Source organism: Drosophila montana, unplaced genomic scaffold, assembly GCF_035044405.1.
Source record: "Drosophila montana isolate Dmon_TW-CO22-7 unplaced genomic scaffold, ASM3504440v1 contig_778_1, whole genome shotgun sequence".
NCBI classification, from domain to species: Eukaryota; Metazoa; Arthropoda; class Insecta; order Diptera; family Drosophilidae; genus Drosophila; species Drosophila montana.
The window spans coordinates 359,885-387,794 of NW_026999074.1; the positions used below are offsets into that span (position 1 = coordinate 359,885).

A 27,910-nucleotide genomic window follows, 5' to 3' on the forward strand; every position below is an offset into this window, starting at 1 on the left:
ATTATAATTTATAGCATTTATTATTTATAATATACAGTATTTGCGTGGGTAATTTCAATAACAACAATTATAAAGTAAGCGCTCAAATTAATTGGCAATAATAATTTATGTTATCGAATCTTCTCGAATCGTGTGTCAGCGTTTCTAACCTCAAAAACAAACGTCACTCATTCTCTTTCAAACAGCGGCAACTGCGGAACGCGAGGCACGAGTTCTTTTATTTTCGCATAGAAATTAATTAAAAACAGCTATAAATATGTTTGGTGGACAACAACCAATACTCGTGTTGAGTAAGTACTAAATTTTCATTGATGTGAGACAATTTATCAACTTATTCTTATCGTGTAGGTCAAAACACAAAAAGAGAATCGGGCCGCAAAGTGCAGTTGGAAAACATCCAAGCCGGAAAGGTATGTGTGTGTGTGCGTGTGAATGCGCTAGTGTGTGCGTGTGTGTAACGCTTGTGACTCACATGTCTCTTGCGTCTTTCGTGCGATTGTGACCATCTGTTTACAAGATTGTAAAATTATTGTCCCTTTCAGGCTATTGCTGATGTGATACGCACATGCTTGGGCCCCCAGGCCATGCTGAAAATGCTTATGGATCCAATGGGCGGCATTGTGATGACCAACGATGGCAATGCGATTTTGCGAGAGATTACTGTGCAGCATCCGGCGGCCAAGAGCATGATTGAGATTGCACGCACACAGGACGAGGAAGTTGGCGATGGCACCACCTCTGTCATTGTACTGGCCGGCGAGATGCTTGCTGCTGCCGAGCCATTCTTGCAACAGCAAATACATCCGACAGTGATCATTCGGGCTTATCGGGAAGCCCTCGAGGATACTGTTAATCATTTGCAGACCGATTTGAGTGTGCAGCTGGATGTTAATGATAAGGCTAAAATGGCTGACGTGGTAAAGGCCTGCGTCGGCACCAAATTCATTGGCAAGTGGTCTGACATGGCTGTCAAGATTGCTTTGGATGCTGTTGAGACTGTTACGTTGAATGAGAATGGACGCTTGGAGGTGGATATTAAGCGGTAGGTGTTTGATAAATGGGGATCCGGTCTGATTATTAACTTTATATTATAATATATATAGCTATGCTAAGGTAGAGAAGATTCCCGGTGGCGCTATTGAAGAATCATGTGTGCTGAAGGGCGTTATGCTTAACAAGGATGTGACGCATCCGAAAATGCGTCGCTATATTGAGAATCCACGCATTGTGCTGTTGGATTGCTCTTTGGAGTACAAAAAGGGCGAGAGCCAGACAAATGTTGAGATCATTGGCGAGCAGGACTTTACGCGCATGCTGCAAATTGAAGAGGAGTTTGTGCAGCGCGTTTGCGCTGATATAATTGCAGTCAAGCCGGATCTAGTGTTTACCGAGAAGGGTGTCTCTGATCTAGCACAGCATTATTTGCTTAAGGCGGGCATCACCGCTATCCGACGCTTGCGCAAAACGGACAATTTGCGTATTGCACGCGCCTGCGGTGCTACCATTGTGAATCGTACTGAGGAGCTGACAGAAAAGGATGTGGGCACTGGTGCCGGACTATTCGAGATCAAGAAAATAGGCGACGAGTATTTCACGTTTGTCACACAGTGCAAGGATCCCAAGGCCTGCACCATACTGCTGCGTGGCGCCAGTAAGGACATACTAAATGAAACGGAGCGCAATCTCCAGGATGCCCTGCATGTGGCACGGAATCTTGTGCTGGAGCCACGTCTTGTGGCCGGCGGCGGCGCTATCGAAATGGCTGCCTCCCAGCTGCTGACACGCAAGCAGGTCAAAGGACCCTACACCGCCGTGGCTCACGCGCTGGAGATCATACCACGCACACTGGCTCAGAACTGCGGCGCGAATACCATACGCGCCTTGACCGCTCTACGTGCCAAGCACGCTTCACACACTGGCGCAGGCGTCTGTGCCTGGGGCATTGATGGTGAATCTGGCGAAATTGTCGACATGAATGTAAAGAACATTTGGGAGCCGCTTGCCGTCAAGCTGCAAACCTACAAAACTGCTGTGGAGACAGCTATTCTGCTGCTGCGCATCGATGATATTGTGTCTGGATCGAAGAAGCGCGGCGGCAACGAACCAACCAACCCGGCAGCCATGGCTCAGGGCCAAGAGTAGGCAAACAACAACAAATACATGTGTATTAATAATGCTTAATATCTTAATACTTAATTTAACACACAAACCACCAAAACAAAACACACACACACCACACTACAAATGTCTAACATTTCGCCAGCTCCCTCACATACAAAATTCTTGTTGCATTTGCTCTCATTAACAGTACACAAATATATACGAAAATAAAACACGATTTATTCATGTAATACCTTAATTCTCTAAGCATTCGCAACAAATTCGCGGGAACTATTATTAAAAAAGCTGGGTATTGCTTATTTTGTTTAGTATATCTTGAAAAACATAAAAAGTTTATATAAAAATATACCCTTTTTGCCCATTATCAGGGTATAAGAACTATGACCAATGTTGCTACGGTAGTTCCATGTACGATAAAACGGTCATGTTCGGGTGACCCCGGCATATGTACAGCAGATACGGAGTAAGCAGTATATTTAAAATGGAAAGCTTAAAATAAAACTCGCTGCAAAGACCCTACTTGAAAAATAACTCATGGGTATGAGAATGTTTACATGTTAAAGGGTTGTCTACAATTTAAACCTTCTAGAGTATATAGTTACAGATCAACAGGCAAAAATTATCCTTGTTAGTTTATCTTTATTTTTTTATCGTATAAGCGGTCATCCATTAGCTTCAATACTTCCAAGCCAATGGATGTGAATTGTGGTTGCAAATAACGTGCAAACAGTTCTAAGCAGTTGGGCTCCACTTGATCTCTCTCCAGCTTCAAATATTGACGCAGCCAGTGCAGCAGTGGCGGTTTGTGGGAGTGCACAATGCTAGGCACGCTGAGCAGCAGTTCTGTTTGTTTCAAGTCTGTGGCATATGCCCCATTGCTCTGGACATGGCATGCCAAATAGAGCACCTCATAGGGCTGCTTTTGTGTGGCATCCACTTGGCTCAAGTCGCTGATGAGTTTATGCGCCGTATTCAGCTTGTACCACCGCAGTTTATGTAGCAAACGTAGTTGCCAACGGGGCAGAAGCTGTGTTTCCAGCGTCTGTTGATGCAGGTTTGAGTTCGTGCACCAAATCGCAACCAAGGTGCGTTCATGCGTGAGATTTCCAAGCGGCAGCAATGCTAGCTGGTCGTTATCCATCATGGTATAGCCCAACTCCTGCTTGACGCGCTTCAGGCGGCGTATATATTTGTTACGCCAAGGTGGGTCAACCACGATTAAATCATAGCTTGGCCGAAGCTGCGGCAGCAACGTCCTTAACTGATCCACATTGTGGTTGTAAAAGCTGGCTGCGTGTGGTATGATGAAAGTGCTCGTCGGAGTTTGGAACGTTCGAAATTTACCACTCGTATTGCCTCCATGCAGCTGGGGAAGTTTGTAGTCCTCTTCCCAGAAGCGCGGGAGAGTTGACACTGTGCCCACATCTGCTCTTGGCAACAGCTCAAGGTACTCATTAATGTTATCCACTGCTGCATTCTTCGGTGCTTCGCTCAATTTGCGTTTGCGTTTTCTTTGGTTTTGTTGTGGCTGCTGCGTTGTTTTTGGTTGAAATTGAAACAACTGCGACTTTAGTTCATATGTATCACTGTTAGGCACTGCAGAGCTGTAGGCTTTATTTATAAGTTGCCTATGATCAAGTAAAAGCGCGTGTTTTTCTTTTTGTTTTGATTGCTGCAATTTTTGCATGTTGGCCGTCTTAACATAACGATGTATCGATATTGTGTTATCGAATATTTACTGTTAAAGTTACATTGATGCATTGATGCCGCCACAAACATTTATCTTCTATACGTACATCCGGCTTATCCTCAAAATCTCAACCTTTAGCTCTTTAAATTTTTTAAAAAAAACGTGATAATTCAGATTGACCTGGTTAAATCGGTTTGACTATTGCTTCTGACCAAGAAAATGTAATACTTTTTGTCAGGGCGTTGGTAACTACCGCTAATATTAATAATAATAACGATATAACTTCATGCTTTCTTCATTGAAATAGTTTTTCATTTTCTTAAGTAAATCTGCGTGCAGCCTGCGTATTGCGCGTCGATCATAGAAATTAAGTTCTTCCCCGGCATGCTCTGCAACATGTAGGAGCATTTTCCCAATGCCTAAACTTGTATGGTAGCAGCGTATGGGATTATGTTTATCATATCGTGGTAGGAGAAACAATGCAGGAGTGGTTTCGAAATTAAACTTTTTGGGGACCTTGTTTGTATCTATATTCATTTTGAATATATTTACTTGTTCCTGTTGCATTCTGGCAGCCAGTCGCGCTAGATTATCTAGAAAATTTTCGGTTTCAGCCGTTCCAAGTTTATATGAGCTGTAAAACCCAAGAAGAATGTCCGCCTGCTGTTCCCCGTAGATAAGATCATTGAAGTTTGCCAACTCCATATCAGGCACTCGTCGCTTATCCTCAAATCTAAACTGTTGGACTAGTGAATCTGCCAATAATTGAGTGCAGAATACATGAAGGCTTTCCAGACTAGGCGTGCTCGGTCCATGGGCGCTACCAAAAAAGTGCACTTCACCAGCTGCACTTACCCCAAATATCAATGGAGGCGATTGCGTAGAAAAGCTACTATCATCTCGCCGAAAAGGGTATTTGTTGAACAGATCAAAGACGTATGCTGCCCAAATATCATCCACAAGAAATTCTATTTGCTTGCCAAATGAATCTAGAGCTGCCACTTCATAGATCATATCTAGCCAATGCTTCAGTCCATCCAAGTCATCGGCAAACATATGCAGCGCTATAACCATTGGACGCTTCTCCAATCTCAGCGTGAATGTTAATTTTTTCTTACCAAGACGTTTTAATCGCTCTGCATGTCGTGGTGACAACCAGCTGTTGTAATTTGGCGGCGGGCGATTATACTCATCAACATAATACAACGTGTTCGACATGATAGCTGCGAAACACAAACTCTAACTGGGGCCAAGTAGAGGAGGCTAAATAAAATATATACGGTTTGACTCATTCTAAAGCTTTTACATAATCTGATGCAATATACCGAAGCTTTGCTATTCGATAAAGAGTGCCTACCACCAATCTCTACTTAATATAAAGAGACCACATATGTTTATGTGTATTTTCTCGTTATCTCTATGGTATAAAGCCGATATTCTATTCGTAACTCTTGTATAGTAAAAGAGTTAATATTAAAAAGACAATAAGTTAAATGGTTGATTATAAATGCTTAAAAGAAATCCGCTGTGGAACATATTTATATTTATTGCATTTATATCAGCGGTTCGTATTAATAGCGTATTTCGTCGAGCGTCTTTTCCGGAACACTTCGCTCGCCCAACGCATCGTATTCCCTTAATTCCGGTTTTCTGCCCTGGGCAATGTGTCGCAGGTAATCCTGCATGTTTTTCGGTCTGTCCATAAACTTAGCCTCCCAGCCATCTGGGTGATTCGTCGCAAACGCAAAAGCCCCTTCAAAACTGTCCAGGGGCAGTTGTGTCTTTGCCATCTATGCCCAAATAGTTGTGAGCTTTATTAACGATCACTACGAGTACATCCTAGCTCGTAGCTAGCCCAGTTGCAAAGTCCAGTTATAGCAGGCGGGATCGTAGAACATTATAAAAAAAAATACTCGCTACTCTGTTCTTTTAGGTGATAAAAATTCTGTTGTGGCCAATCTAAAACAGAACTGGGGCTTAATACAACAGCCTGATATAGTTTGCCCTGAATCAGCATCTCACAGAAATGCTTAAGATATTGGTAGCTTAATAGCATTTGCATAGTATATGGTATATGTGATTATCTTGATCTATGCCTTAGAGTCGGGGTGGAACATCCGCGCGATAGAAACCAAAATCCTCCACTCTTAGTGACTAATAAAGGGCACTTATAGATTTTATATATTTTACATTAATACTCATAAGTATGTGTGCTTGGCAGGCTCAAAAAGTTATTATGCACACATGCCAACGTTCAGGTACCCTTACCCTTACAACAAGCATGGAAAATAGGAGTTTTGCACATGAACACAGGCCAAACCCTTTAATAATGTCACCCAACTGCTTACTCGAAAGAGTGTGCGTGTGCACAAGTAGCAAGTCGAAAAAATTGAACATTTTCAATGTTTGGTCTTTTCTTAAATTATTCGACAAGCCGACAAAGAATTACCCTTGCAGAAATACGATTTAGTTTTTTTTTTAATTTTAAGCAAAATTGGTCCCCACAGTTAACAAAAAAATTAAAATATAATATATAAATATATCATTTAGGTCATTTAAGTTTTTAATGAATATAAATATATCAGATTCTTCTCATTATGCCTGACTGGACGAAGAAATACATGATAGAGCATTTGAATGTGTGTGCCTTTTGCCTCCACAGGCACAAAGGGCACACAATTGAAGAAAAAATCTCTGGCTCGCGACAAACGCCGCGATCTACTTGTGCGCACATCCACACAACACAAACATATGTATGTTTGTAGATCTCGGGGTTTTTGAGAAGCTATGCAGGGAGAAGGAGATGCACACAAGTGCGCAAATCAATAAGTGAGAGCGAGGCACACTCTGCACATGCATACATACATGTATGTTTTTGGGATGTAAGGAATTAAAAACTAACATACATATATTATGAAAAGGCATCAGCCGCAGCGACGATATGCGCTGAGTGAGATGCGGCTTCATACTGAACGCTCGGCTTTCGAGGCCGGCGTTCGGCTGCCACTCTCAGCAGTCTTACTTTGTCTGGGCACACTAAAATGGTCGTGGACACCCATGGGGCTCAGTCGTTGACGATTTATCGGTATCCGATTATTTTGACGTTTGACAAGTCTATGCATTGTATGGTTAGTGGTAACAGGCAGAAGGAAGCATCTCCGACCCCATAAATTATATATATTCTTGATCAGCATCAATAGCCGAGTCGATCTAGTCCGTCTGTCTGTCTGTCCGTCCGTATGTATGAACGCAAGGATATCAGAACCTATAAGAGCTAGAGACTTGAAATTTTAGATGTAGGTCCTCTTAATGCCCGCGCAGATCGAGTGTCCGATATTCGATAACTTGCCCCGTTTCCAAGTAATCGATCAAAATCGATATCGAAATCCTGTTTTTTGAGCAATTTCGGCAAATTATTTGAGCCAGAGTCACCAAACTTGACATGTAGTTTCTAGAATAGTATTTACATATCAAGTATCTTTCATTTTATACCTATCGCCACCTCCCCGCTACCCCCGAAAAGCTATAAATCAAATTTATTATCCAACTTGTATTGCCCATCAATTAAAGCCACAATTTATATGTAATTGAATTTTTGAGAATACAAAAATATTCTTTATTCTATTCTACAATAAGATGTACTGTCGAAAATTTCATTAAGATCGGTTAAGAAACACAAAAGTTATGTGCGCACGTGTTAGCAGCATAGCTGCTGCGCAAATTCCAAAAATTTCTGTATACATGTACACACACACATTCATGCGTGTTCGCTTTAAATTCTATCAACAGCATTGCAATTGCGATTGTATTGTTTTCTGTGCTGCTATTTTAATTGGTTTTTTCGCATCAAAGCTCAATTGTTGGTGTGGCCCTTGAGTAGAGGCAGCGGTAAGTGCGGCTAGTTGCGAGTTCGAACCCTGCCAACGGAAACTTTTTTTTTTAATTTTCATTTTTCTTTATTACTACTAAATCAAACGAGCGCGTAGCGCGAGCTGCATTTGGTGTTGGAAGAAGAGGGTTCAGGGTACCCCCTAGTCGGGAGCTCCCGACTAGAACCTGTTACTTGTTCTCTTTGCTAAGTTAACAAAAGAAGAAAGAAGGCTCTTCGGCACTCCAAAGATTTAATACCCTTTCATAATGCTCATAGTGCTTTGCCCGTATCTAACAAGCACAGGGAAAATAGTTAATGCCAAGTATGGTGAAGATATCTTGAAAAACAAAAAAGTTTTCCATCCAACAACTTAATTTTCGAGCAATCGTTCCTATGGCAGCTATATAATATAGTGGTCCGATGTTGATAGGATTTTGCATGATTGATGAGGAGTATAGTAAAACTATTAAATCCTGAGTTTGGTCAAGATATCTAAATAAAAAAAAAGTTTTTCATACAAGAACCTAATTTTCGACTGATTGTTCCTATGGCAGCTATATGATATAGTGGTCCGATCCATCTGGCTCCGACATATGTACTGCGTGCAACAGAATGAGGCACTTCTGCAAAGTTTCATAAAGATAGATTTAAAACTGAGAGACTAGAGACTAGAGACTAGTTCGCATAGAAACAGACAGACGGAGATGGCTATATCGACTCGGCTGTTGATACTGATCAAGAATGTATATACTTTAAGGGGTCGGATATGTCTCCTTCTATGCGTTACACATTTCACGACAAAATTATAATACTCTCTGCAAGGGTATAAAAAACTGAATGAAGTGAAGCTGTTAAAAAATACGAATCTTTCAATTTCACAACAATCGGTAGTAAAAGCTCACTAAACAGTGGGACCAAGTTAAAACATAAATACCATGCTTAGTGAGGCATGCCAAATAATAAATACCCTATACAATTCATGTTTCTTTGATGTTTGTATAAAAAATGGCTGAAAACGCAAAATAATTAAGAATTCAACCCAATTGCTCGCTTTTCACATCAGTAAAACCACTTGTTTACTTGTGCACAATTAAAGTTTATTAATAATAACATATTGAAAAAGGTTAGTTTTCATATATTTATATCCATTTGCACAATGCAACTATGCGTTCACCTTTTTTGTTTTGCTTATATAATAGTTTAAAAATACCCTGGTATTGAACCGGCGACCTCTCGCTTGTTATTCCGACGCTCAGACCCTTGACCAGACACCTTAGTTGCACAGGCTCATGCCTTCACCTTTGAAAAGCTCAATTTATGTGGCTGCGTTGCTTCAGATGTTTTGCATACACAAAGAGAAACTTCTGTACAAATTTCGGCTTCCCAGCTTTTTCCGCTTGATCAGCAATTAGATTAGACATACCTTTTTATATGTACAGATAACTTAAAATATCGGTAGAATATAAAATATAAAAAAATATACCTAACATTATGCTAGTTTTATTTTGGGCTAAGCCGATTGTCAACATTTGTACACAAACCACTTTGAAATTAGTCAGATATCATGATACCGTCGGCCGCTCATTCATATATTCCATACATTAAACATTTTTAATAATAATGTGTGGAATGTATATAGCGAAAAAAAATAAGTAAAAATTGCGGCATTTATATGTCCACAGCCCAGAACTGGATAAATAAAACTTAACAACAGTGGCATTTCTGTATCGTCTATGCATTTGTGCATATAGTTTATAGGTTGGCGCATGGTTTAATCAGATACTTCTTAACATAAAACAACCCCGTACTAAAAACGATAACTAATTAACAGAGAAACTATGGTTGGTATCATTTACAGAGTAAATTGTAAATTGCATACAAAAATAGATTCTGTGCTGTGAACTTTTTCACTACTTAAGTGCTAAATAGAAAACTGTTGCGGCGCCTACCAGAAGCGCACCTGCTTAAGCTTGTCGTAAATGCTAAAATACAAGGCCGTTGTCAGGCTTGACTTGAGCAGCGTGGGAGCAACGCCCTTGTACAGACCCCATACGCCCTCCTGCCGCACCGTTAACTGAAGACAATCCCAAACACCATTGCATTGAAGGGTACGTCCGAATGTTTGGCGATTTTGCTCAAAGCCCTGGATTTGCAGACGCTTCTTGATTAAATCAAACGGATACACAATTGTCTTGGACAACATGCCCGACGAGGCGCCTAGCACCAAAAGCGTCCAAGTAGGCAGATTGCTACGGTCGTCCACCTCAAAGAAAGTGCATGCCGATTCGCTGAACAAACGATAGGCCATAAAGTTGGTGCCCATCAAGGGCGCAATTTGCAACAGGGCCGAGGACAAGCCGCGGTACATTCCACGTGGTCCCTCCTGCCGCATAATATCCGTGATGGCACGTGTTGCATTGCTGTAAACGAATTGATGATTTATTAGAAATGTAGGTTTAGATTAATTAATGTGCTGTATGTTACCGATATCCTTTGCTAGTGTCTTGGGCAATCAGGCGTGTGCGTATAACATCTAAAGGTGTGGAAATGATCACTGCTGCAGCGCCCGCTGCAGCGCCGCACATGAAATTTGAAAGATGTGGGTGATCCTTGAGGTAGTTGGTTTGTTTGGCTACCAAGCTAAGCTGCTCGTATGTCCAGAACTGACAGATGCCGTACATAATGCTCAACACCTGGGCAGGATTGTGACCTTTCCAGAAGGCCAACAGGCCCTCCTCGCGATAAATGGTGCGCACAGCTTGAATAATAGACGTGTATTTAGAAGACTGTAATCGCATATCGGATTGGTTGCTTGGTAGGACTAAGTTATGTTCTGTTGTCCTGAATGGTTCCACCTGCAGCTGAAAGCGTATCTTGAGCACATCCAGGGGCTGACAGGTGGAACGTGTAATAGCGGCCGCCATGCCACCGGCAACAATTTGCTGCAGTTGCTCACGTGCGCTGTGTTTGCGACGTTGACTGACCGGTGTGGATGTGGGCGAGGCACACGCTGATACGGTCCCATTACTGCTAGTTACCGCCGGCGTCATATTGCTTGCTGTCTTTTCAACTAACTGTATCGATGTCAATGGCTCTTTTGGTGTGGCTGTGCGTGCGGGTTTTCGTGCTGATTTCACTTTTATTGCTGCGGCTGCGTCTTCAATGGCATTTCTGTAAATCATATAAACAACAACAGCGGCATTAATTTGCTGTTAGACAAACAAAATAGTTTTCAACTCTTCCGTTGTCGCTCTACTGAAATACTATTCAAGGTGCGCCCTGGTCTCGCATCAAATTGTTTGCATAGTCATCAAGTGATTGCCAAATTAATGTGTGAAAAAACGATGCGATGAGATGAAGATCGCAGCCGAACTTACAAGGTGTCATGCCCAGTGGAGCGCGTGTCAGTCGTTTGTTTCACTAGGCACCTCGTATGCCTGGTGTTGTGGTTTCTTTTTTCCTTTTGGTTTCGCTATGGTCGCATGCGCGCCAATTTTGACATAGTCTTCAATCAGACTTAATTCACAAATTCATTCATTCAGGGATGGGGGCGTCTTATCGGCGATTTCACTTTTGTTGTTGTTTTGTTGTCTGGTTGGCAGGGCTGATGCTGCTGGCAAAACATAGATAAAGCCGTTGCATTTGGTATGCATAACAAACGGAATGCCTCACCTTAAAAATATGCCAAATATCCACAAAAGTCGTTCGTCAATAAATTCGACTGTTCGCTGCCAGAGTGCAGTGCTAACTGTTTAGCTGCGCGGCCGCACGACCACGACGCTTCTTCATTACAAATTACAAGTAACGGCCATGCGATTGCGTCAAAACTTTCTTTTGCCCAGCGACTGTGTGTGTGTGTGTGTAATAACTGTATGTTGCTGCAGTTTATGCGAAAGACTTTAAAAACCGGTTTTGAAACTATTTTCGGCTATAACAAAACAAATTGAAAACAAAACTTGGCCTTAAGTTACGTCAAGTGCATTCCCGAAACAGCTGTTGCTGTGCGCACCAGCTGAAAAACTTATACAGTCTGTGCTTTTTTAACGATATATCGATATATTTATATTGGCGTTGCCACCGGGCGTGCGCGCGACAATATTAATTCGAACTCTATCAAAAGTGCTTAAACAAAATAATATAGAATACAAAATATATATAACTATTTCCAGCCTATATTGCCAGAGGCATCAGAAGGTGCACTCGGCGAGGGCTGATAGCCCGGGGGTATGCTAAAGCCGAGCACTTCAAAACTGTTTCCACCAGCAGGTACAGCTGCGTGCGTTTGCACAGGATACGGTGGCGTCTTGTGAGCTGGAACAGTCGTCGGTTTTGCTACTGGCGAAATTGGATTTGGTGTGTAATGCACTGGAGCTGCTGGCGATGTGTCCTCGGCTTTCGGATAAAGACTGGGTACAGGTGATTTGGCACCATTGGCGCTTACAGGCTGGCCATTAAACAAGTAAACCGGATAACGTGGCTTAAACGTGTTGGACTCAAAGTGTTCAGTGCACACATCCTCTTGAAAATTCGGTGGAGCTGCGGGGATAGAAAAATTCCCTAAACACAGGCTAATATATAAGTTAGATGCCGCTTACGCAAAGCTTGATAGCTGCCATTTGTGCTCGGTGCCTGCAGCTTCTGCCCGGGACCCTTATCGTCAGCGCTGCCCAGCAATGGCACTGTGCCAATGACCAGTGGAAACTCTACCACCAAATCCCCGCCGCCATGCAAACGGAATGTTTTGGCTATGAAACGAAGCGTGTAGCTAACCCGAATAGGATCTCGGTCGCTCAGTGTTGTTGGTGTTGTGGGTGGGACCAGTAGGTAGTCATCAAATTGCGCCTTATTATGTTTGTCCACCTCACCACAGTGTTTATCGGCTATGCGCGCCTCTGTAGCTTTAAGCTGCTCCTTATCACCAGCTTTGCCGCGATAGGTGACATTCTTGAACAGACGCACTTTCACATCCTGGCACTGCACATCTGACTGATTGTCTAGCACAATGTGAAACTGTATTTTCTGGCCAGGCACATAGGCGCCGTAGGAGGTGCTCACATCCATGACCATTGGCTTATTACCGCCGAATATTGAGCCCCACCAAAAGGTTTTCTCCTCAATACGCTTCAGGGGTTGCTGAGCATAACAGAAGGTAATGATTAGTATATTCAAATATTGTTTTTAATCCGACGTTGGACGTACCAAATGCTCCCGCTTCACATTCAAATCGTTCGGCAGTATAACCGTAAAGCATTGTTTGAATGTATTATTATATCGCACGGCTCGATCTATAGTCAAGGTCACCTCGTGCTTTACCTGTCCATGCGTGCCGTTAAAAGATGTGGGCGCCTGGGGCGGTATGGTGGTTTGAAAGGGGAACACATACTTGCCCTGGGGCAGCTCAAGCTGCGACCCACCGCTCTGTCCATACACATACTTATCGCTGCTATAGTAAATCTCAGTGGCGGTGTGCGTTTCTAGAGTTTTAACTAGTTTGCCATCGGCACCGGGTTTTTCGACGCTTTCCTGCCAGCGCGTCTCCACAAAACCATTCACGGTTATATATATAGCTGTATGGGAACAGGAAGAGAGAGCAGAAGGGGGCTTGAGAGTAATTGGCTTAATTTAATTGTAATATTATTAAGCTGCATGCCATGTGGGCAGTCTACGGATCAAGCTGCGTTTCAGCCAAGTTCAATTGTTCTTAATTCGAATTTATTTGACATGGCCCTGACTTTTTATAGAATCATATTCTATTTGCGGCCCATTATAAAACCAGTTTGAAGCATAATTTTGTGTCTTTTCAAGTTAATTTAAGCTTGCCACAAAAAAAAACTAGAACCTAAAACTAAGCATTTGGTTGTTGTTCTCAAGCTTTAGGCTGATGTTATTTATTTTAAAATTTAAAATGAAAAGTAAATTGTTCGTTTACAAATCAAAGTACAGCACAAGCTTAACTTTAATGCCTAATATTCATAACAAATAGCAACCGTATAATTCGAAGAAAAACTAGTTTTTTACTCTCGCTACAATATCATATAGCCGACAGCGAATATATGTATGTGTGTATAGGCATATTAACATACATATATATATATGAGCATTAGCCACCGGCACAATAACAAAAGAAATACATAACAGCAGCAGCAACAATGACAACAACAACAACAACAACAACAATGACGGCTTGAATACTAATAAGCGTCTGCCCCAAGCCAAGAGAATTTGTATGCGCAATGGAATTGGATGAGGAAGGGAGCACAATGACGTCATGCCATCCACAAGCACAACGAAATATTATTTACGTCTTGGGCTACACACTTACAGCGTATGGTTTTTGGGCGCTCTGTGATAAGCTCTGCTGTGCCGGATACTACCTGGCCAGCATAGTAGACGCCCAAGATACTATCGAAGCTAAAATTCACCTTGCTGCTCATCCTTTGGGACGTTATTGGGCTGTGTAGATATACGTATATAGATATATGGACCTTGGTGACAGGCAGTGTCAGGATATGTGCTTAAAATGGTGGTATGTTTGTTTGTATTGACTGTGGCAAGCAACGCGGAACACACACGAGGTGAGGACACAACGACCAACTCATGCGGCCACAACCACTGAACGCGACAAGCTACAAATTAATACTGAAGCAGAATCCGATTAATAAATTATCATATGCTCTTCGGCAATGCGCTCTGTTTCTGTGCGTGGATTCTTCTTCTTGTCGAATAATCGGGGAAGAACCTGCTTACAAAAATACAGCCCTGCAAACAATTGATATTTTTATTTGGTATTGTGGAAAATATAGCAACAAAATATTTCTTCTGAATACTGTGCTGCTTATCGCATTTTTAAATGTAAACTTTCAGCGCGTCAACTGCAAGCAAGGTGGCAACACCGTTTTATGTTTAGCGCCAGCTGATTTGTAAAAGTTATCGTTTATCGTTATCGTGTGGCAAGCTAAAACAAAAGCAACAACGTTTCTAGTTACTTTTCATTAATTATTAAAAATATTTGCCGTAGTTAATGTAATTTAAAAAGACCTGAGTGCGCGCAAATGTAATTAACATCCCGCTACATATTATCAGTTATAGTGTACGGCTCAATTCATGCTCTAGTTGATTAAAAGTGTGCGAAGTTGTAGTTGTATTTCTGCACAGTGATACCAAAGCGGCCGCTCAAATGTGGCGTTTTATATGTTATTTTTGGATGAGTATTTAATGAGAGCAGCAGCATGGAAAGCGAACGACTATGCATTCGACTGGACAATCCAGAACGCATTTTCTATGCCGGGCAGGTCATACGCGGCGAGATTTGGATGAATCTCAACAAGCGTACCAAAATAAGAGGTAAATTTTTAATTATTATTGTTATTATTTGTTATTTCACAACCGGAGCTTGCATCATGAGTGAGTCAGGCCCTGCCAGACCACAATTTGCGGTCAGTAGTGAAGTTTTCTGATTTTGTTGTACCCATTGTCATCGTGGTTTCGTTATGGCCGCATTGGCATAAACAAAGGAGATGTTTAACAACAACAACAGTACAAACAAAGCTCTGCAGCCGTAGCCATTTTTTTACGTTTAGTTTCTCTTGGCTTGTGCGAGATTCCGATTCTGCATTCTTTAAATTTGGTATTGTTCATCGATAAGTGCTCAATTGCCTGCATTCGGTAATTGCTCTTCTTTTTTGTGGGGTCATTTGATTCAGGAAATACTACGCGCGGGTTCAGTTAGATAGCGGCGAGCAGGGTGCAGGTGTAGTGTGCGAGTGCGAGTACGAGTATTCCCTCGGTATGTGCGTGTGTATGTACTAAAAATGCCGTAATAATGGCTGAAGCACAAAGAGAGCTTCGCTCTCAATACAGTAGTGGCTAGAAAATAGTGAACACGTACTGCATCGCTCTCGCTATTAATGTCAATTGACAATGTCAATAGAATATATTTTAATAATTTGAAAGACTCGATCATCATTCTTTTTAACACGCGATATACAACAATAAATATTAAAATAAACTATTGTTGTTACAATTCATATAAGTCATAACTTATATTAAAATAAATAGGTTTATTATCAATGCACAATATTTAGCAGCTGTTTTATACTACAGCTGAAAAAGCAGTCGGTTATTAAATAAGTATAAATTTCGTATTTATTGTCATCAGTTTTATTAGTTGCTACACTGCATTCCTTTGCTTACACTTACAAAGTTTCAAAATCAAAATAAACACGTGCATATCGTAGTTGCTGTAAGTTAAAACGCATACAGAAAGAGAATGAAAGAAAGAACAATGTGGCGTCCTTCTGTTTACTAAACTTCATTATCATTAATTCTATTTGACTAGACGATTTTTTGTTAGTGTGCGTGAGAGAGAACTTCGGGAGCGCCACACTGCACAGCTGTCGTGCCCTACACACCAACAAGCAGGGCATATGAGGTTGCCGCATATGGGAAGCCATAAAGCGTACAAGCTGGTGTTCTACATCAAGTGTTTGTGTTACGTAGCCCTAATATGGTTTTCGCCATATCTCTTACGGCTCCATGTTAAAATCAGCAAGTTCGTTATCAATAAGCAATATAAAACATAAAAAAAACTATTTATTATCTAAGCACCTATTTGGAAGCTTTATACAAGTACATATATATATATATATATAATATTCATATCAAAATAAAACATTTTTATTAGGGGAATGTTTTTGATGGTTGTAGCACATTATCAGTGTATAGACATGTATGGCAAAAGACAAATACATTTGGACACTTTTTACTCTTTTGATTCGTTTGTAGTTTATAAGGCTTCGCAATTACGATTAATTAGTTACAATGAACCCCCCTTTTAGACCCACCCCACTGCGCATAATATATATCTAATATATATGTAGGCCTTAATTGAACACATCTTACTCCTCGTTAGCAACAGCTGCCTATAAATAAGAAACAAAAATTTGTGCACAAAATTGAACTGTTTTTCTCTGTTTGCCACAATACCACCCTCTTAACCCTTGTTGACTTTGTCCTTAAGAAAGCGCTCGACACGAGGCCAAATTTCTTTGGTTTCGCGACCTTTGAAACTGGTTACCAGACCACGTTTCGCATACCAGGCCAACACTGGGCCCATCAGCTCATCGTAGAGCTGCAAACGTTTGGAGACCACCTCAGGCTTGTCATCCTCGCGTTGGGTCAGCTGCTCGCCCGTCACATCATCTTTGCCGGCCACCTGAGGATCATTGAAGCCGATATTGTACACACGTCCGGATGGTGCGTGTATCCAGCGATGTTTAACACGCTCGATGATCACATCATGTGGAATGTCTAAATTGATAACAGCATCGATTTGCTCACGCGCCGACAAAATGTCCGCTTGGGCACTGTTGCGCGGAAAACCATCCAGAATGTAGGACTTGTTGCCAACCTCTGTGATGCGGGCAAGCATTGTCTTAGTCACTATCTCATCGGGCACCAGTTGGCCGGAGGCAATATACCGTTGTGCCTTTTTGCCCAAATCCGTGTTGTTGATAATATTTTGGCGGAGAATATCGCCCGAGGAGATGTGCAGAAAGCCAAAGGTCTTGACAATGCGATCCGATATGGTGCCTTTTCCTGAGCCAGGAGCTCCGATTATCACAGCACGAAAGATTTTCGTATACATTTTGATTATATGGTATTTTTGTTGAATTTGCGCTGCAAGAGATATGAAAAGAAATACGAGTTAAGTTTTGTGATTATTTGTCTATTTTGATAACAGGCTAAGAGTCTCAAATTATTTTCTTTTCTGTTGCTAAGGCATTTATTGAAAATGTAGTTATAACCGATATGTACAAAGAATATCAACACATGCTTAATGCTAGCTGAAACTCCCTTTCAAAAACGTAAAAATGTCTCAAAAGTGATACATAAGGAAAATATTTATGTATAAAGTTTTTCGTTAATTTTTCAGGTTAATTGTTCTGCTAAATTAGCTGCCTCCAATATTTAATGTAAATATACTTTTAGCTTCTAGATAACGCTTAATTATTTTTGACTAACAAGCGATTATAAATCGTAACTGTGGTAATCTTTATTTTCATTCACGCCTGTTAAGACACATGGCCTTTGAATGGACATAAACTCAACATGGCAACAACAATGTAGCGCAGCCAAAACAACAACCACAAGCATGGTTTTTTTCAAGTTCTTTGTCTTTGTGTAGTTATTGCTGTGTTTATTGTTGTGTTTAGTTGTTGTTGTGGTGGGTGCGCTATTATCGTTCAAAGTCCAAACAAAAGCCAATGTCGCCGCGTGTTGTTTTTTTCTGCACTTTTCTTTTGCATTCGCAATTTTCTTGCATTGCGTAGTTTACTGCTCCCGTTGTTCGTATTGAACGAATGCAGCGCTTATGTAAATTTGCAGTGCCAACATAACGATGCTTTCGTATCTTACTTACCCAATTATTCTTTTTATATTTATTGTGATATAATAATCGCTAAATATATTTTGCTACCTGTGACGCGTGTTTATTCGATTATAATTTAAGCTCACGTACTAATTACAATAACTTGTCGCGTTTATTATTCTAAATCAAAGTCTTGTGCGCGAACAAATACATGCAAATACACACACACAGAAACGTAGGCACACAATCAGACGCACATATTCCCCCCTGATGTGGGCTCCAAAAGCTGCTTCTGCTGCTGCCGGCAGGCAAATATCAACTGAATGTGGACGGGGGTAACACGCTTTATCTCGGACTCAGTTTGAACTTCGTTTAGCGTCCAGACTCGTACGATTTTCAGCACCAACTGTGCCGCACAAATACAGCTGTAAGCACTCTCCCGCTCTCTTTGTTTTGTGTGGGCGCTGTGTGTATGGGTAAGAGAGCTTCCACTATTGTGAATAGCCGGTTTGCGCAATCTCGATTTGTTTGTTGTGTTTGTAACTATTCGTGAGAGGAACGTAGCACGCGTTTCGGAATAAATAGAAATATATACATCTGTACATGCAGTACGGAAGCAACTGGCTAGGAAAAACGAATCAACTGTTGATATCGGTAGCGATTCTGGGATATACCCTGAAAACCAATGCCGAAAGGGGTATATATAGGTGTACTTTGTAATTACATGCGAACTGTTTTACGTTCGATACCAAAATGATCGATTATATTAAGGATTTCAATACAATGGACGCTCGCAAATTGGAAATCGTCTGTTCCAGTGTTAATTTCAATTTCTCGTCCCCCGTTTTTGTACATATAAAAAAAAAAACAGCGTACAGTTAAAAAAAAATTTAATTATATTAATTGAAAAAAAGTGTTTAATAACAAAATAAATAACAACGAAAATGCTGTCAAAAATAAAATTGTAATTTTAAGGCATTGAAAATTCAGTTTTTAATTTCTGGACAAGTCTAAATTCTGGCAATTTTAATGTCCGAGCGTCCAGTGCTGTATGTATTCTGAAAAATATCTTATTTTATTATTTGGTTTAGAGAAAACTTAGATGGCTGTGCATTCAATAAAAACTTTTAAATTAAAATTGTTTTTTTTCGTTTATATAATGTTGCTTACCTTTGCTGATATAAAGATTATCACTTGAAACCCGTTAAAAGTTGCAAACAATTATTTTTTGTTTTTATATCTGGCGTAAGATATATATTCTCAAGAATTTTCAAAAAGTTTATTTACATTTATTGGAGATTATGAAAAGATTTCTTCTTTATCTGTAATGCATGCAGATCATGCAAATTGCTTCTTAAGCATCTTTATTTTGGTGTCCATGTTTGTGTTAATGGGGGCTATCAGATATTAATTACATTTTGAGTGGTTATCAAGTATACATAGAACTACGTATAAAGGGAAACTTAACACTGTATGTGCCTATACTTAAATTCTAACCGCTGTCACTGGTAGCGTTTGTTGCTTTCTTTTTAAGTATATCCTTGTCGCTCTCAATGATGCCTTGCTTGCGCTCCTTTTGTGCCTCTTTGATCATTTCGTCCACCTCTTCGATGGTGGGTCCATCACCAGGAGGGCTCACGCTCCGCTCGGGACCCGAACGCCTGCCATTATGACGGCTGTCAAAGTTCCAACGATTCTGAAACCGTCCACGACCGCGTCCACGTCCGCGCGGCGTGAATCGTTTCGTATGATGTCGCCCAGGACTAAAGCTGCGTGAACGTGAGCGAGTGCGTCGATAGCGAGTGGCCGGCGAGGGGGTCCGTCGAGGCACAAACGGGGAGGGTGTGCGTCGGGCTACAAATGGCGAGGGTGTGCGTCGAGGCACAAACGGCGACGGCGTGCGACGCCCTCGGCCAAAGGAACGTGAGCGGGTACGGCGATTTCCAAAGTGTTGCTTATACCCACGCCCCCCTCTAAAGCGTGATCTGCCTCCTCCATAACGTGAAGGCGAGTAACTACGACTGCGACTGCTTCTACGACTACGGCTACGGCTAGGTGTGCGTCGTCTTCTAGATCTTGAGTAACGTGAACGGCTGCGACCGCTCCTGCTCCTGCTGCGAGAACGCGAGCTGCCACCGCGCCGTCGCAATGAGCGTCTGTCGCGGGAGCGGCTTCGACTGCGTCGTCTAGGCGAGCGACTGCGGCTGCGACTATGCGAATGCGAGCTGAGTGGCGTGGCTAAGCGCAGCAATCCAAATTTATCCATTTGCAGCGGACGCTTCTTAATTTGAAATGAGAGCTTCTGCTGTTGTTGCTCCAGTTGCTGATGCTGATGAATATGAAACTTGGGCGCCGGCGGCGGCTGCTCATCATCCACATTTGCCGCAGCGGCGGCATATTTCGAAGTGCTTGGTCCCATCATTAAACTGTAATCAACTGCCGATGGATGCTTCCGCATTGTGGTGGGTGCAGGCGGTGGTGGCGGCGGGGGTGTTTCCGAGCGTTCCCTACTCTTAAAATAGTTTTGCAGCTGGGCTTTCAGCTGGGCATCACTGCTGCTGCTGCTCATGAGCCTGCAAAGGTTTTAGCAAAAAAGAAACGTGTAAAATATGCACAAAAAAGACAAGCACTCACTTAGCATACTTATTATTCCGGCTAATACTTCATGCATAGATGAGCGCAAGGATAAAATCAATTCGATTGCGGGCACTTAAAGCGGGTCAATGGGCCCAGATCATAACTAGGAAAATTGCAATGTTAGGTGACTAACTGTGACGCTCCAAAATATATATATATGCATATCCAAAGGAGAAAGCCGTTCAGATTAATGAACGATGCAGGAATCCAATATACAATATATGAAGGTAGTAGTCAACAGGTTTGCCAGTCATCTTTTTATGATCAAGGTTTTGACCCGCTTAACATGAGATACACGCAGTTACCTGAACGCCTCCGCATAGTCAATTTTCTTGAGCATTTCCAGTGCAGCCTCTGTTGTTGTCATTGCATCAACTTCATCCGCCGACTTTGATTTGGATTTCTTGAGATCCTTGCGATCCTTGTCCTTCTTCTTTTTGCCTCGCTTTTTGGATTTTTTGTGCTTGCTGGCCTCGCGCAACAGCCGGCGGACACTGCTCATCGTCTCATCATCGTCCAGCTTGAACTCATTAGCTGATAGGGCATCGCTAACGGCGTGCTTGTTCCGCTCTATGGGCAAATGAACGTCCCTGGAGCGCGATTTTCCGGCTAAAATATACAATAGGTTGGTTGTGGTAAATTCAGTCATGCCTTTGGCTGACACTTACGCTGCTCCTCGCTGTCATTGTCGTTGTCACTGGCACTTGATGAGCTGGACTCGTCCGAGGAGCCAATGGTGATGGCAGTGCCAGCCGCGTTGGGCAAATTGAGCAGCTCAGCGCCATGCTGTATGGGCCTGAGATTGGAACTGGAGCCAAGTGCAGTTGATCGCTGTTGCTGCAGTGCATCCAGCGAGATGCGTGCCTGTTCATGCTGTGGCAATAGGTTCAAGCAATCGCTGTAGGCCTTGATAGCATCCGGAATGCGATTCTCCTCCTCATAGCTGCGTCCGAGTGCCACCAGGGTTTCGCCCATATATTTACGCGCATTCACATGGTACTTATTCAACATTAGCGCCTTTTCAAAGTCTTTCAGACCCTTCAAGAAACTGCCCCGATTCGCGTATAGCGCACCGCGCGCCACCAAACCCTCGACATTGCGCGGATCAATGTTTAGGGCCTTGTTTAGGCATTGAAAGGCCTCAACTTGTTGGCCATTCTTAAAGTGCTCAATGCCATCAGCTACGGAGCTGATTTAAGAATTATTTTGCGTACGTGTGTGGGTGTATGCAATGGATATATGGACAATTATACATACATATTTTGATGCATGTTTTAGCAACTAAAATGCTTCAACTCACGGCTGTTCGCTGCTGCTCGCATTATCAGTGAACTACTCAAAATAGTGTCTGTATAACCTTGCTTATCAGCGCGCTTTGCGACCAGCCGTGATTTGAAATTATAACACTTACCGAAATGCCCATTGTGAGGCCTGTTTCTGGCGCAGCTCCAGAGCATATTCAGCCTCGGGAAAGCCCACTTTGATGCTGCTCATCAATGTTAGATTCTCGTTGGGCTGCAGTCCATTGAGCTGAAATAGCACATCATAGTTGGGATTCTCAAATTCCAGCGCTGCATTCAACTGATCCTCATAATGTGGCGCACTCGATGGCTCCTGGTTATGTATTTGACTAAGCGCATATTTGATTTAATGGAAATATTCTTTTGCTCGTGACCAATCCACATACCGATAGTAATTAGGAAGAGCCGAGAGATCGCATAGGCCCAGTTTCAGATCGGCCGTTTTATTGTACACACCCAACATGCCCAAAGTCAAACGCTCCACATCCGCAGATACGTTGCACACTTCACAGCGTATGAAATCATTTATTGCAAATGACCGGGGATTGCCCTGTTTGTCCAGCGGTAGTGGACCCCAATGGTCCTGCATAACGATGGCCTGAAAAAATATATAATATTAATAATTAATTTAAGTTGTAGAAGGGACCGAGATATTGATAACCAACCTTAATGGGCATATCGGCCAGATAGAAGTGCAAAGGTTCTCCTGTGCACAAGGGCTTGACCATTATACGGTTCGCATTGGCCATAACCTTTTGCACAGAGGCAAACACGATGTCGCCTTGCTTGAGTGCACCTATGCGATATGCCCAGGCCTTGCGTTTGTCCTTTACATTTAAATAAAACTCAAGCGGTGGCTGCTGTGCGATGCAGTTGCTCATTTGTGTTAGCCACGATTCCTCCATCACATTGCCCACCAACTGCCGGTCATACAAATCCAATGCTTTACGTGCCAGAAACTGATGAATCTTCAAGCGTTTGGCCCGCTCCTGAAATGTAAAATACTTCTGCCGCTCCTGGTACACACTGTAGTTGGGCTGCGTCAGATTTAGGCGGCGCAGGTCTTCAATGCCGCGCTCATCGTCCCAGATTTTCTGCAATGGCTGGCCATGATAGCAGAGTGCGCGTGATATATAATTGGCATTCATATTTTCAGCGGACAGACGCAATTTCTACTCCATTACAATTTTCCCTGGCTGGCGTCCTGAAGTGCGAAAAAAAGAAAGAAAAAGAGAAACGCATGACAATATTTGCGGCTCGCCCATAACACAATAATATACATTTGCCTGTGTTGCAGTAAAATGACCGAAGTAGTTTATAGATTAGTTTATTAGATTTACTTGCCTGTCTAAGTTCAGATAATAAAATTAAATGCCTTTATATATTTTTTCCAATGCCCGAAGAAAATCGTGTTTTCTGTTCAGCAATCACGTGGCAACTCTGGTATTTTGAAAGACATACAGAAGGTTATCGATATTTTGTGGACAGCTACGCCTTAGCGATTACAGTTGCAGAAATTAAAATTCTATAACTAAAAGCACTACCAATTGTTGCATTGAATAAACATCGATTTTAGAATATACAATTTTAATTAAAAATATAAAACTTCAAACTAAATATTATGTTTATAGTTTAAAATAACTACTGGTAGCAGCGAAGCACTTTATTTTGTATGAATTAAGTCAAGACGCGAACCATGAGGCTGAGTTCATTGTCAGTAGTTGGCAACTCCGTCTGATATCTAGTTTCCGAATAATACGCTAGACGGCGCTTTTTAAACTATTTAAAATTTAAAAAACGGTTAGTAATTTTTTTTCCCCCCTACAGCCATAAAAATTCAGGTAACTGGCAAAGGCAAATGCAAATGGATGGAAATCTTGCGCAAAAATTCCAACAACAATGAATACACGCGCAGCTTATTTTACACCAGCAAAGAGATTTACGAGCATAGCGAAACTCCGCTTCCCGAATTCGAACCGCGCGGCCTAGAACTGTCGCCCGGCGAGCACACTTTCAACTTCAATGTGGCACTGGGCCGTCAGCTGCCTTCGAGCTTCCGGGGCAGCTATGGCAGCATCAAGTACAAGATGCGTATACTCATACAAAGACCCTGGACCTTCGACGAACGCCACACCATACCATTTACGGTCGTAAAGAATATGCCCCTGCCATCGACATATCGCAGCAATCCCACTCCGCTGGAGAAGCAAATCACCAAGACAATTAGCCTGTTCGGTACACGACCCATTACCATGTTGGCTCTGCTGCCCGAGGACTTTGCCGTGCGAGGTGAACCGTTGCGCATTTGTGTTACCGTCATGAACAACAGCACAACGAATGTGGAGAAGCTGCGCTTCAAGTAAGTGTTGGGCATGTGCCTGTCTGAGTTAACGTTCAGTTAAATATGTTGTTAAACTAGGTTTGTATTTTCAAACATACATACATACATCCACAAAAAGACACATGCACACTGTGGGAAATGGATTCTCGATGTCTTCTGTCCGATCACAATATAAAATTTTCAGGTCCCAGTTTTGTGGGGTTTGTGGGGAGGTATTTAATATTGGAATATTCTCGCTTTTATAGTGTCCAATTTAAGGACAAAAAACTTTATTTAAAAATCGATCTGCGGTAAATAAAAAGATTTATGTTTAAATATCTAGTTTTAATGATATCTACGACCGACCCATGCAGACGGAAGGATGGATACTCATGGACGACTTAGATCGCCGTCCTGATCAAGGGATAGGTATTTACTTTATGGGGTCGCAGACATTTCGGCCTTTTTAATATATTTGCACAAAGTCAGTTAACTCTGCTTCAAAACTTTTTTCAATGGGATAAATATATATCATTTTAGCAAATTGTTTAAGTCGGGATCACCCGACTGGAAGATATACATCCAAATTTCCTTTCCCGGGTGAGAAACTGAAAATCCCCTTCGGGTGGAAAGAGCTGGCGCCTTTTCGTAGAAATTGGCAACTAAAAAAAATCTCAACGTTTATTCGACTGGTGCAGTGTGATCTGCATCCTGGGAGTGACCCAACGACTAATCAGATGTGCCCGGTAGGGATATGGCGGATGAGTGCGCCAACATGGGCATCGCTCATTGTGACATCTGAAAGCAGCACGATCGTAGAGGGGAAGTGGGTCTCTAAGCTTAATTGTCAAATCTCGCGGGAACTTTGGGCAAACACACAATTCAAGTAGGCATTCAACCTTCCACACTTTAACAAGAACAGGATAAGGGCGGTGACAGGAGTTATAAGTATTACTTCTGGCGCATCTGCGGGAACTTAGAGAAGACAGAAAACATCCAATAGCTCCTGTGTGATTGTTCTGCTCTTGTGAGAAAATGGATGCGAAAATAGATGAGAAATCGTTATTCAAAGATCTTCGCCACTGGGGGATCTGGCTCGATTTGTCTAGAGACGCCAACTGGCCTAGGACAACTCGAACCCCAACACCCAATCACTCACAGTACATACTAGCTACTCACTCCAGGCTAATAACGACATTTGAATTCTCTCATTGCAGTATTTTGCAGTACGTCACCTATTACAGCCATGTGCCATTGCGCGTGCAAAAGGTCGAGTGCATCGCGATTGCCAACAAGGAGACGGGCGCGGTCGCCAAGAAAAGTGAGCGCAGCTTTGCCCACGAGCTGCTCATGCCGGATACGGCACAGCCTACGGATGAGCAGTACAGTGGCGTCATAACCATTGCCTATGAGCTGCGTGTTGAGGCTGTGCTGCGCGGCTTCTTTAAAAATTTGGTGCTTAACTTGCCTTTCAAGGTGTATTCGCAGGATGTTTCTGCCAGACTGAGCTCCGTGCGTCCATCGCTGCCGCCGCGTCCCGACGACGGGCCACCAGGTCCGGATGACGCTGCCGCCACACCAGGCAATCCCTTTGAGCCGACCGCTGCTTTGTCTGTGTATCCAACGCTAGATTCTTCCATTGGCTCGCCATCGCATTCATCGGTATACAGCGAATGCAGTTCCCTGAACTCCACCACATCGGACTCAACGCTGAGTCCGGCGGTTGGTGGCGTCGAGTTGTCCTACACATCTGGCTCGCAATCTTCGCAGTTCGGCAGCCCCTCGGCTCGAGCTAGCTTGCGCAGCAGCTCGAATGTGCCCTACATGCCTTATTCATCCAGCCCACTGATGGTGCAGTCCTATCCACCGCCACACTTACCACCGTATCCATTGCCCGAATCGCCGCAGTACACGCTGCTCGCTCTGACGCCTCCGCCAGCGACGCCAGGTGGACCACAGCCGCAGGCTGGCGGCGGCTATAGCCAATTGCCATCCACCTCGGCGGCGTCCGGATCTTTCCTGCAGTCACGCCAAACCGGCGGCGCGCAGGCTTTGCGTAAGTTTTTACTAAAAGTTTATTTTGGATTTTATTTGAAACTTTGTAATCTATTGCAGCTCCCTCCTACGAGGAGCTCTTTGGCAGCGTCCATGCCCCGCCGGAGTCGCCCAAGTGAGATGCAATCATTGCCGAGCCCCTATGTAGTTCATTGCCGCCCAGTTATATCTAAGCTTTGCCCAGAAATGCTTCAGGTTTACTTTAGAGTGCTTACAAGCATAACTATTAACTATATTCTGGAGTTGTGTATCTCAAACAAATGTTACAAAGCGTATCTCGAATGAGCAAATCGTAACAAAACGAACAATGCCATCAAATTTTCACACAAAAACAAACATATATTTACAATACGCGTCATTGTAAATCAGCGCAGGAAATATATGTGTAAAATAGTTTCATTAATTAACTTATTGATAAGTTTCGCATTAGACCGTAAGATATCCAAATGTAAGTTTGCATCAATTGATCAGCAAAAACCTTGCCTTTGTGTGGCTGATTAGACTCGTTTATACTAACGCCAATTTTGTGTTCGCACCTTTTTAAAAGGCGTGGTAGCAACAGACTTTCAATATCTACCGAATAGTTAGCTTATTGGCTTATTCATATTCTAAATCGTGACTAGATTTAAACCATTTTAATCGAATATTTTAAATTAGTTAAACGAAATTTACCCAAATATCGTTAACGCAATTTGCCTGAAGAATCATAAAGAATTTTATTTATTTTTTATATTATTATACTATAAAGAACAAACTTTAATTTTTTTCCATGCAGTATCTTTCAACTTACCCAATTACAATTTTTCCCAAAAAAATGTTGAGACAGCTTTAAAAAAATCGTTTAATTATTAATCCTATATTATTTATGACAGCCAACTGTGTGTGCATTTCATTAAATTAAAATAATCCTTTTATTCAAAGTCCTCATTTTCTTTAATATTTGTTGAAAGATCGACAAAACAATCAACAATTAACACTTATCGATGACTCAATGTTTGTTTTTATCCATTCACTCTCCCATTTTCAGCAAATATTTGTTGTTATTTATTATTTGCACCACATTTAAATAATTATATTTATATATTTTACTCGAATACGCACAGCTAAAGTGAACAAATGCAAAATGTTTTGATCAAAAAGCAAAAATGTGAACTGATCGATAATCGGTATGCAAAACCAATGTATCGATCGATATTTGTCCTATGCAAAGAAAACAATTGAGTTGTAAGTTGCACAAACCAAATCGTAACATAAATTATTTCGCTAAGGTGCTTTATTAAATTTTCAGCGAATATTTTTGGAATATTTTTATTGCTGTATTTTTTTGACATTTGATTTATAAACGCAAGGGCGCCAATAAAATGTTTACATACATGAAATATAATTATGGCACTTGAAGCTCTGGTCTTTTTATTGGGCTGAGGAATATGGAGGTTCCAGTCTCTAAGTATCTTGTTTAGCAGTTATACACTTATTGGGAATAACATTTTTCTTAAATAGTTCAGTCTACTATGGCTTTCAGCTTATACTCGGCAGCATCTAGCCT

The 27,910-nt window shown here is 42.0% G+C and overlaps 9 protein-coding genes across 11 annotated transcripts; 2 read left to right on the forward strand and 7 right to left on the reverse strand.

The window, feature by feature from the left end:
* Positions 1-134: 134 nt before the first annotated feature.
* CCT3 (chaperonin containing TCP1 subunit 3) lies at positions 135-2,351 on the forward strand. The gene is made up of 4 exons (XM_064698496.1): positions 135-290; positions 349-410; positions 543-1,042; positions 1,104-2,351. Exons 1-4 carry the CDS (start codon positions 257-259, stop codon positions 2,140-2,142), a joined length of 1,635 nt encoding a protein of 544 aa, XP_064554566.1. The 5' UTR covers positions 135-256; the 3' UTR covers positions 2,143-2,351.
* On the reverse strand, positions 2,321-3,856 carry Mettl4 (Methyltransferase like 4). The gene has a single exon (XM_064698504.1). The coding sequence runs from the start codon at positions 3,806-3,808 to the stop codon at positions 2,750-2,752; it is 1,059 nt and encodes a 352-aa protein (XP_064554574.1). The 5' UTR covers positions 3,809-3,856; the 3' UTR covers positions 2,321-2,749.
* A 216-nt stretch (positions 3,857-4,072) lies between these two features.
* LOC135439678 (uncharacterized) lies at positions 4,073-5,029 on the reverse strand. The gene has a single exon (XM_064698439.1). It carries the CDS (start codon positions 5,027-5,029, stop codon positions 4,073-4,075), a length of 957 nt encoding a protein of 318 aa, XP_064554509.1.
* Positions 5,030-5,382: 353 nt separating this feature from the next.
* On the reverse strand, positions 5,383-5,873 carry LOC135439680 (uncharacterized). Its single transcript, XM_064698440.1, has 2 exons — positions 5,725-5,873; positions 5,383-5,572 (listed from the first exon to the last, which is right to left on the reverse strand). The coding sequence occupies exons 1-2, from the start codon at positions 5,871-5,873 to the stop codon at positions 5,383-5,385; spliced, it is 339 nt and encodes a 112-aa protein (XP_064554510.1).
* A 3,528-nt stretch (positions 5,874-9,401) lies between these two features.
* On the reverse strand, positions 9,402-11,700 carry Tpc1 (Thiamine pyrophosphate carrier protein 1). The gene is made up of 4 exons (XM_064698430.1): positions 11,355-11,700; positions 11,060-11,292; positions 10,167-10,853; positions 9,402-10,102 (listed from the first exon to the last, which is right to left on the reverse strand). The coding sequence occupies exons 3-4, from the start codon at positions 10,730-10,732 to the stop codon at positions 9,628-9,630; spliced, it is 1,041 nt and encodes a 346-aa protein (XP_064554500.1). The 5' UTR covers positions 10,733-10,853; positions 11,060-11,292; positions 11,355-11,700; the 3' UTR covers positions 9,402-9,627.
* A 136-nt stretch (positions 11,701-11,836) lies between these two features.
* LOC135439669 (arrestin domain-containing protein 1) lies at positions 11,837-14,329 on the reverse strand. The gene is made up of 4 exons (XM_064698429.1): positions 14,005-14,329; positions 12,882-13,249; positions 12,278-12,815; positions 11,837-12,218 (listed from the first exon to the last, which is right to left on the reverse strand). The coding sequence occupies exons 1-4, from the start codon at positions 14,114-14,116 to the stop codon at positions 11,842-11,844; spliced, it is 1,395 nt and encodes a 464-aa protein (XP_064554499.1). The 5' UTR covers positions 14,117-14,329; the 3' UTR covers positions 11,837-11,841.
* Positions 14,330-14,624: 295 nt separating this feature from the next.
* Leash (leash) lies at positions 14,625-27,748 on the forward strand. The gene is made up of 4 exons (XM_064698408.1): positions 14,625-15,026; positions 23,817-24,348; positions 25,527-26,365; positions 26,425-27,748. Exons 1-4 carry the CDS (start codon positions 14,912-14,914, stop codon positions 26,481-26,483), a joined length of 1,545 nt encoding a protein of 514 aa, XP_064554478.1. The 5' UTR covers positions 14,625-14,911; the 3' UTR covers positions 26,484-27,748.
* On the reverse strand, positions 16,337-22,240 carry Ak3 (Adenylate kinase 3). Of its 3 annotated transcripts, none has more exons than XM_064698409.1 (2): positions 22,100-22,240; positions 16,337-17,360 (listed from the first exon to the last, which is right to left on the reverse strand). In XM_064698409.1, the coding sequence occupies exons 1-2, from the start codon at positions 22,143-22,145 to the stop codon at positions 16,675-16,677; spliced, it is 732 nt and encodes a 243-aa protein (XP_064554479.1). In that variant the 5' UTR covers positions 22,146-22,240; the 3' UTR covers positions 16,337-16,674. The 3 variants fall into 3 exon arrangements, with proteins under 3 accessions (XP_064554479.1, XP_064554481.1, XP_064554480.1); XM_064698411.1 differs by lacking the exon at positions 22,100-22,240 and adding an exon at positions 18,309-18,426; XM_064698410.1 differs by lacking the exon at positions 22,100-22,240 and adding an exon at positions 18,103-18,365.
* Positions 19,366-23,443, reverse strand: LOC135439655 (tetratricopeptide repeat protein 14 homolog). The gene is made up of 7 exons (XM_064698406.1): positions 23,334-23,443; positions 22,655-23,193; positions 22,376-22,587; positions 22,100-22,318; positions 21,357-21,877; positions 20,994-21,297; positions 19,366-20,624 (listed from the first exon to the last, which is right to left on the reverse strand). Exons 2-7 carry the CDS (start codon positions 23,135-23,137, stop codon positions 19,544-19,546), a joined length of 2,820 nt encoding a protein of 939 aa, XP_064554476.1. The 5' UTR covers positions 23,138-23,193; positions 23,334-23,443; the 3' UTR covers positions 19,366-19,543.
* Positions 27,749-27,910: the final 162 nt, after the last annotated feature.

What these genes read in the sequence shown, in the direction of transcription:
- CCT3 (XM_064698496.1), top strand. Translation starts at nt 257, where the DNA reads ATGTTTGGTGGACAACAACCAATACTCGTGTTGA. An exon ending in ACAACCAATACTCGTGTTGA is followed by an intron (nt 291 to 348) that starts GTAAGTACTAAA and finishes CTTATCGTGTAG; the next exon opens with GTCAAAACACAAAAAGAGAA. An exon ending in TTGGAGGTGGATATTAAGCG is followed by an intron (nt 1,043 to 1,103) that starts GTAGGTGTTTGA and finishes TAATATATATAG; the next exon opens with CTATGCTAAGGTAGAGAAGA.
- Mettl4 (XM_064698504.1), bottom strand. Translation starts at nt 3,808, where the DNA reads ATGCAAAAATTGCAGCAATCAAAACAAAAAGAAAAACACGCGCTTTTA.
- LOC135439678 (XM_064698439.1), bottom strand. Translation starts at nt 5,029, where the DNA reads ATGTCGAACACGTTGTATTATGTTGATGAGTATAATCGCCCGCCGCCA.
- LOC135439680 (XM_064698440.1), bottom strand. Translation starts at nt 5,873, where the DNA reads ATGCAAATGCTATTAAGCTACCAATATCTTAAGCATTTCTGTGAGATG. An exon ending in CTAAAAGAACAGAGTAGCGA is followed by an intron (nt 5,573 to 5,724) that starts GTATTTTTTTTT and finishes GCCCCTGGACAG; the next exon opens with TTTTGAAGGGGCTTTTGCGT.
- Tpc1 (XM_064698430.1), bottom strand. Translation starts at nt 10,732, where the DNA reads ATGACGCCGGCGGTAACTAGCAGTAATGGGACCGTATCAGCGTGTGCC. An exon ending in GACACTAGCAAAGGATATCG is followed by an intron (nt 10,103 to 10,166) that starts GTAACATACAGC and finishes ATTCGTTTACAG; the next exon opens with CAATGCAACACGTGCCATCA.
- LOC135439669 (XM_064698429.1), bottom strand. Translation starts at nt 14,116, where the DNA reads ATGAGCAGCAAGGTGAATTTTAGCTTCGATAGTATCTTGGGCGTCTAC. An exon ending in GCGCCCAAAAACCATACGCT is followed by an intron (nt 13,250 to 14,004) that starts GTAAGTGTGTAG and finishes GTTCCCATACAG; the next exon opens with CTATATATATAACCGTGAAT. An exon ending in ATGTGAAGCGGGAGCATTTG is followed by an intron (nt 12,816 to 12,881) that starts GTACGTCCAACG and finishes TGTTATGCTCAG; the next exon opens with CAACCCCTGAAGCGTATTGA.
- Leash (XM_064698408.1), top strand. Translation starts at nt 14,912, where the DNA reads ATGGAAAGCGAACGACTATGCATTCGACTGGACAATCCAGAACGCATT. An exon ending in CAAGCGTACCAAAATAAGAG is followed by an intron (nt 15,027 to 23,816) that starts GTAAATTTTTAA and finishes TCCCCCCTACAG; the next exon opens with CCATAAAAATTCAGGTAACT. An exon ending in GTGGAGAAGCTGCGCTTCAA is followed by an intron (nt 24,349 to 25,526) that starts GTAAGTGTTGGG and finishes CTCTCATTGCAG; the next exon opens with TATTTTGCAGTACGTCACCT.
- Ak3 (XM_064698409.1), bottom strand. Translation starts at nt 22,145, where the DNA reads ATGCTCTGGAGCTGCGCCAGAAACAGGCCTCACAATGGGCATTTCG. An exon ending in GCCTCACAATGGGCATTTCG is followed by an intron (nt 17,361 to 22,099) that starts GTAAGTGTTATA and finishes TATCTCTTGCAG; the next exon opens with CGCAAATTCAACAAAAATAC.
- LOC135439655 (XM_064698406.1), bottom strand. Translation starts at nt 23,137, where the DNA reads ATGAATGCCAATTATATATCACGCGCACTCTGCTATCATGGCCAGCCA. An exon ending in TGGCCGATATGCCCATTAAG is followed by an intron (nt 22,588 to 22,654) that starts GTTGGTTATCAA and finishes ATATTTTTTCAG; the next exon opens with GCCATCGTTATGCAGGACCA. An exon ending in GCTCTTCCTAATTACTATCG is followed by an intron (nt 22,319 to 22,375) that starts GTATGTGGATTG and finishes ATATGCGCTTAG; the next exon opens with TCAAATACATAACCAGGAGC.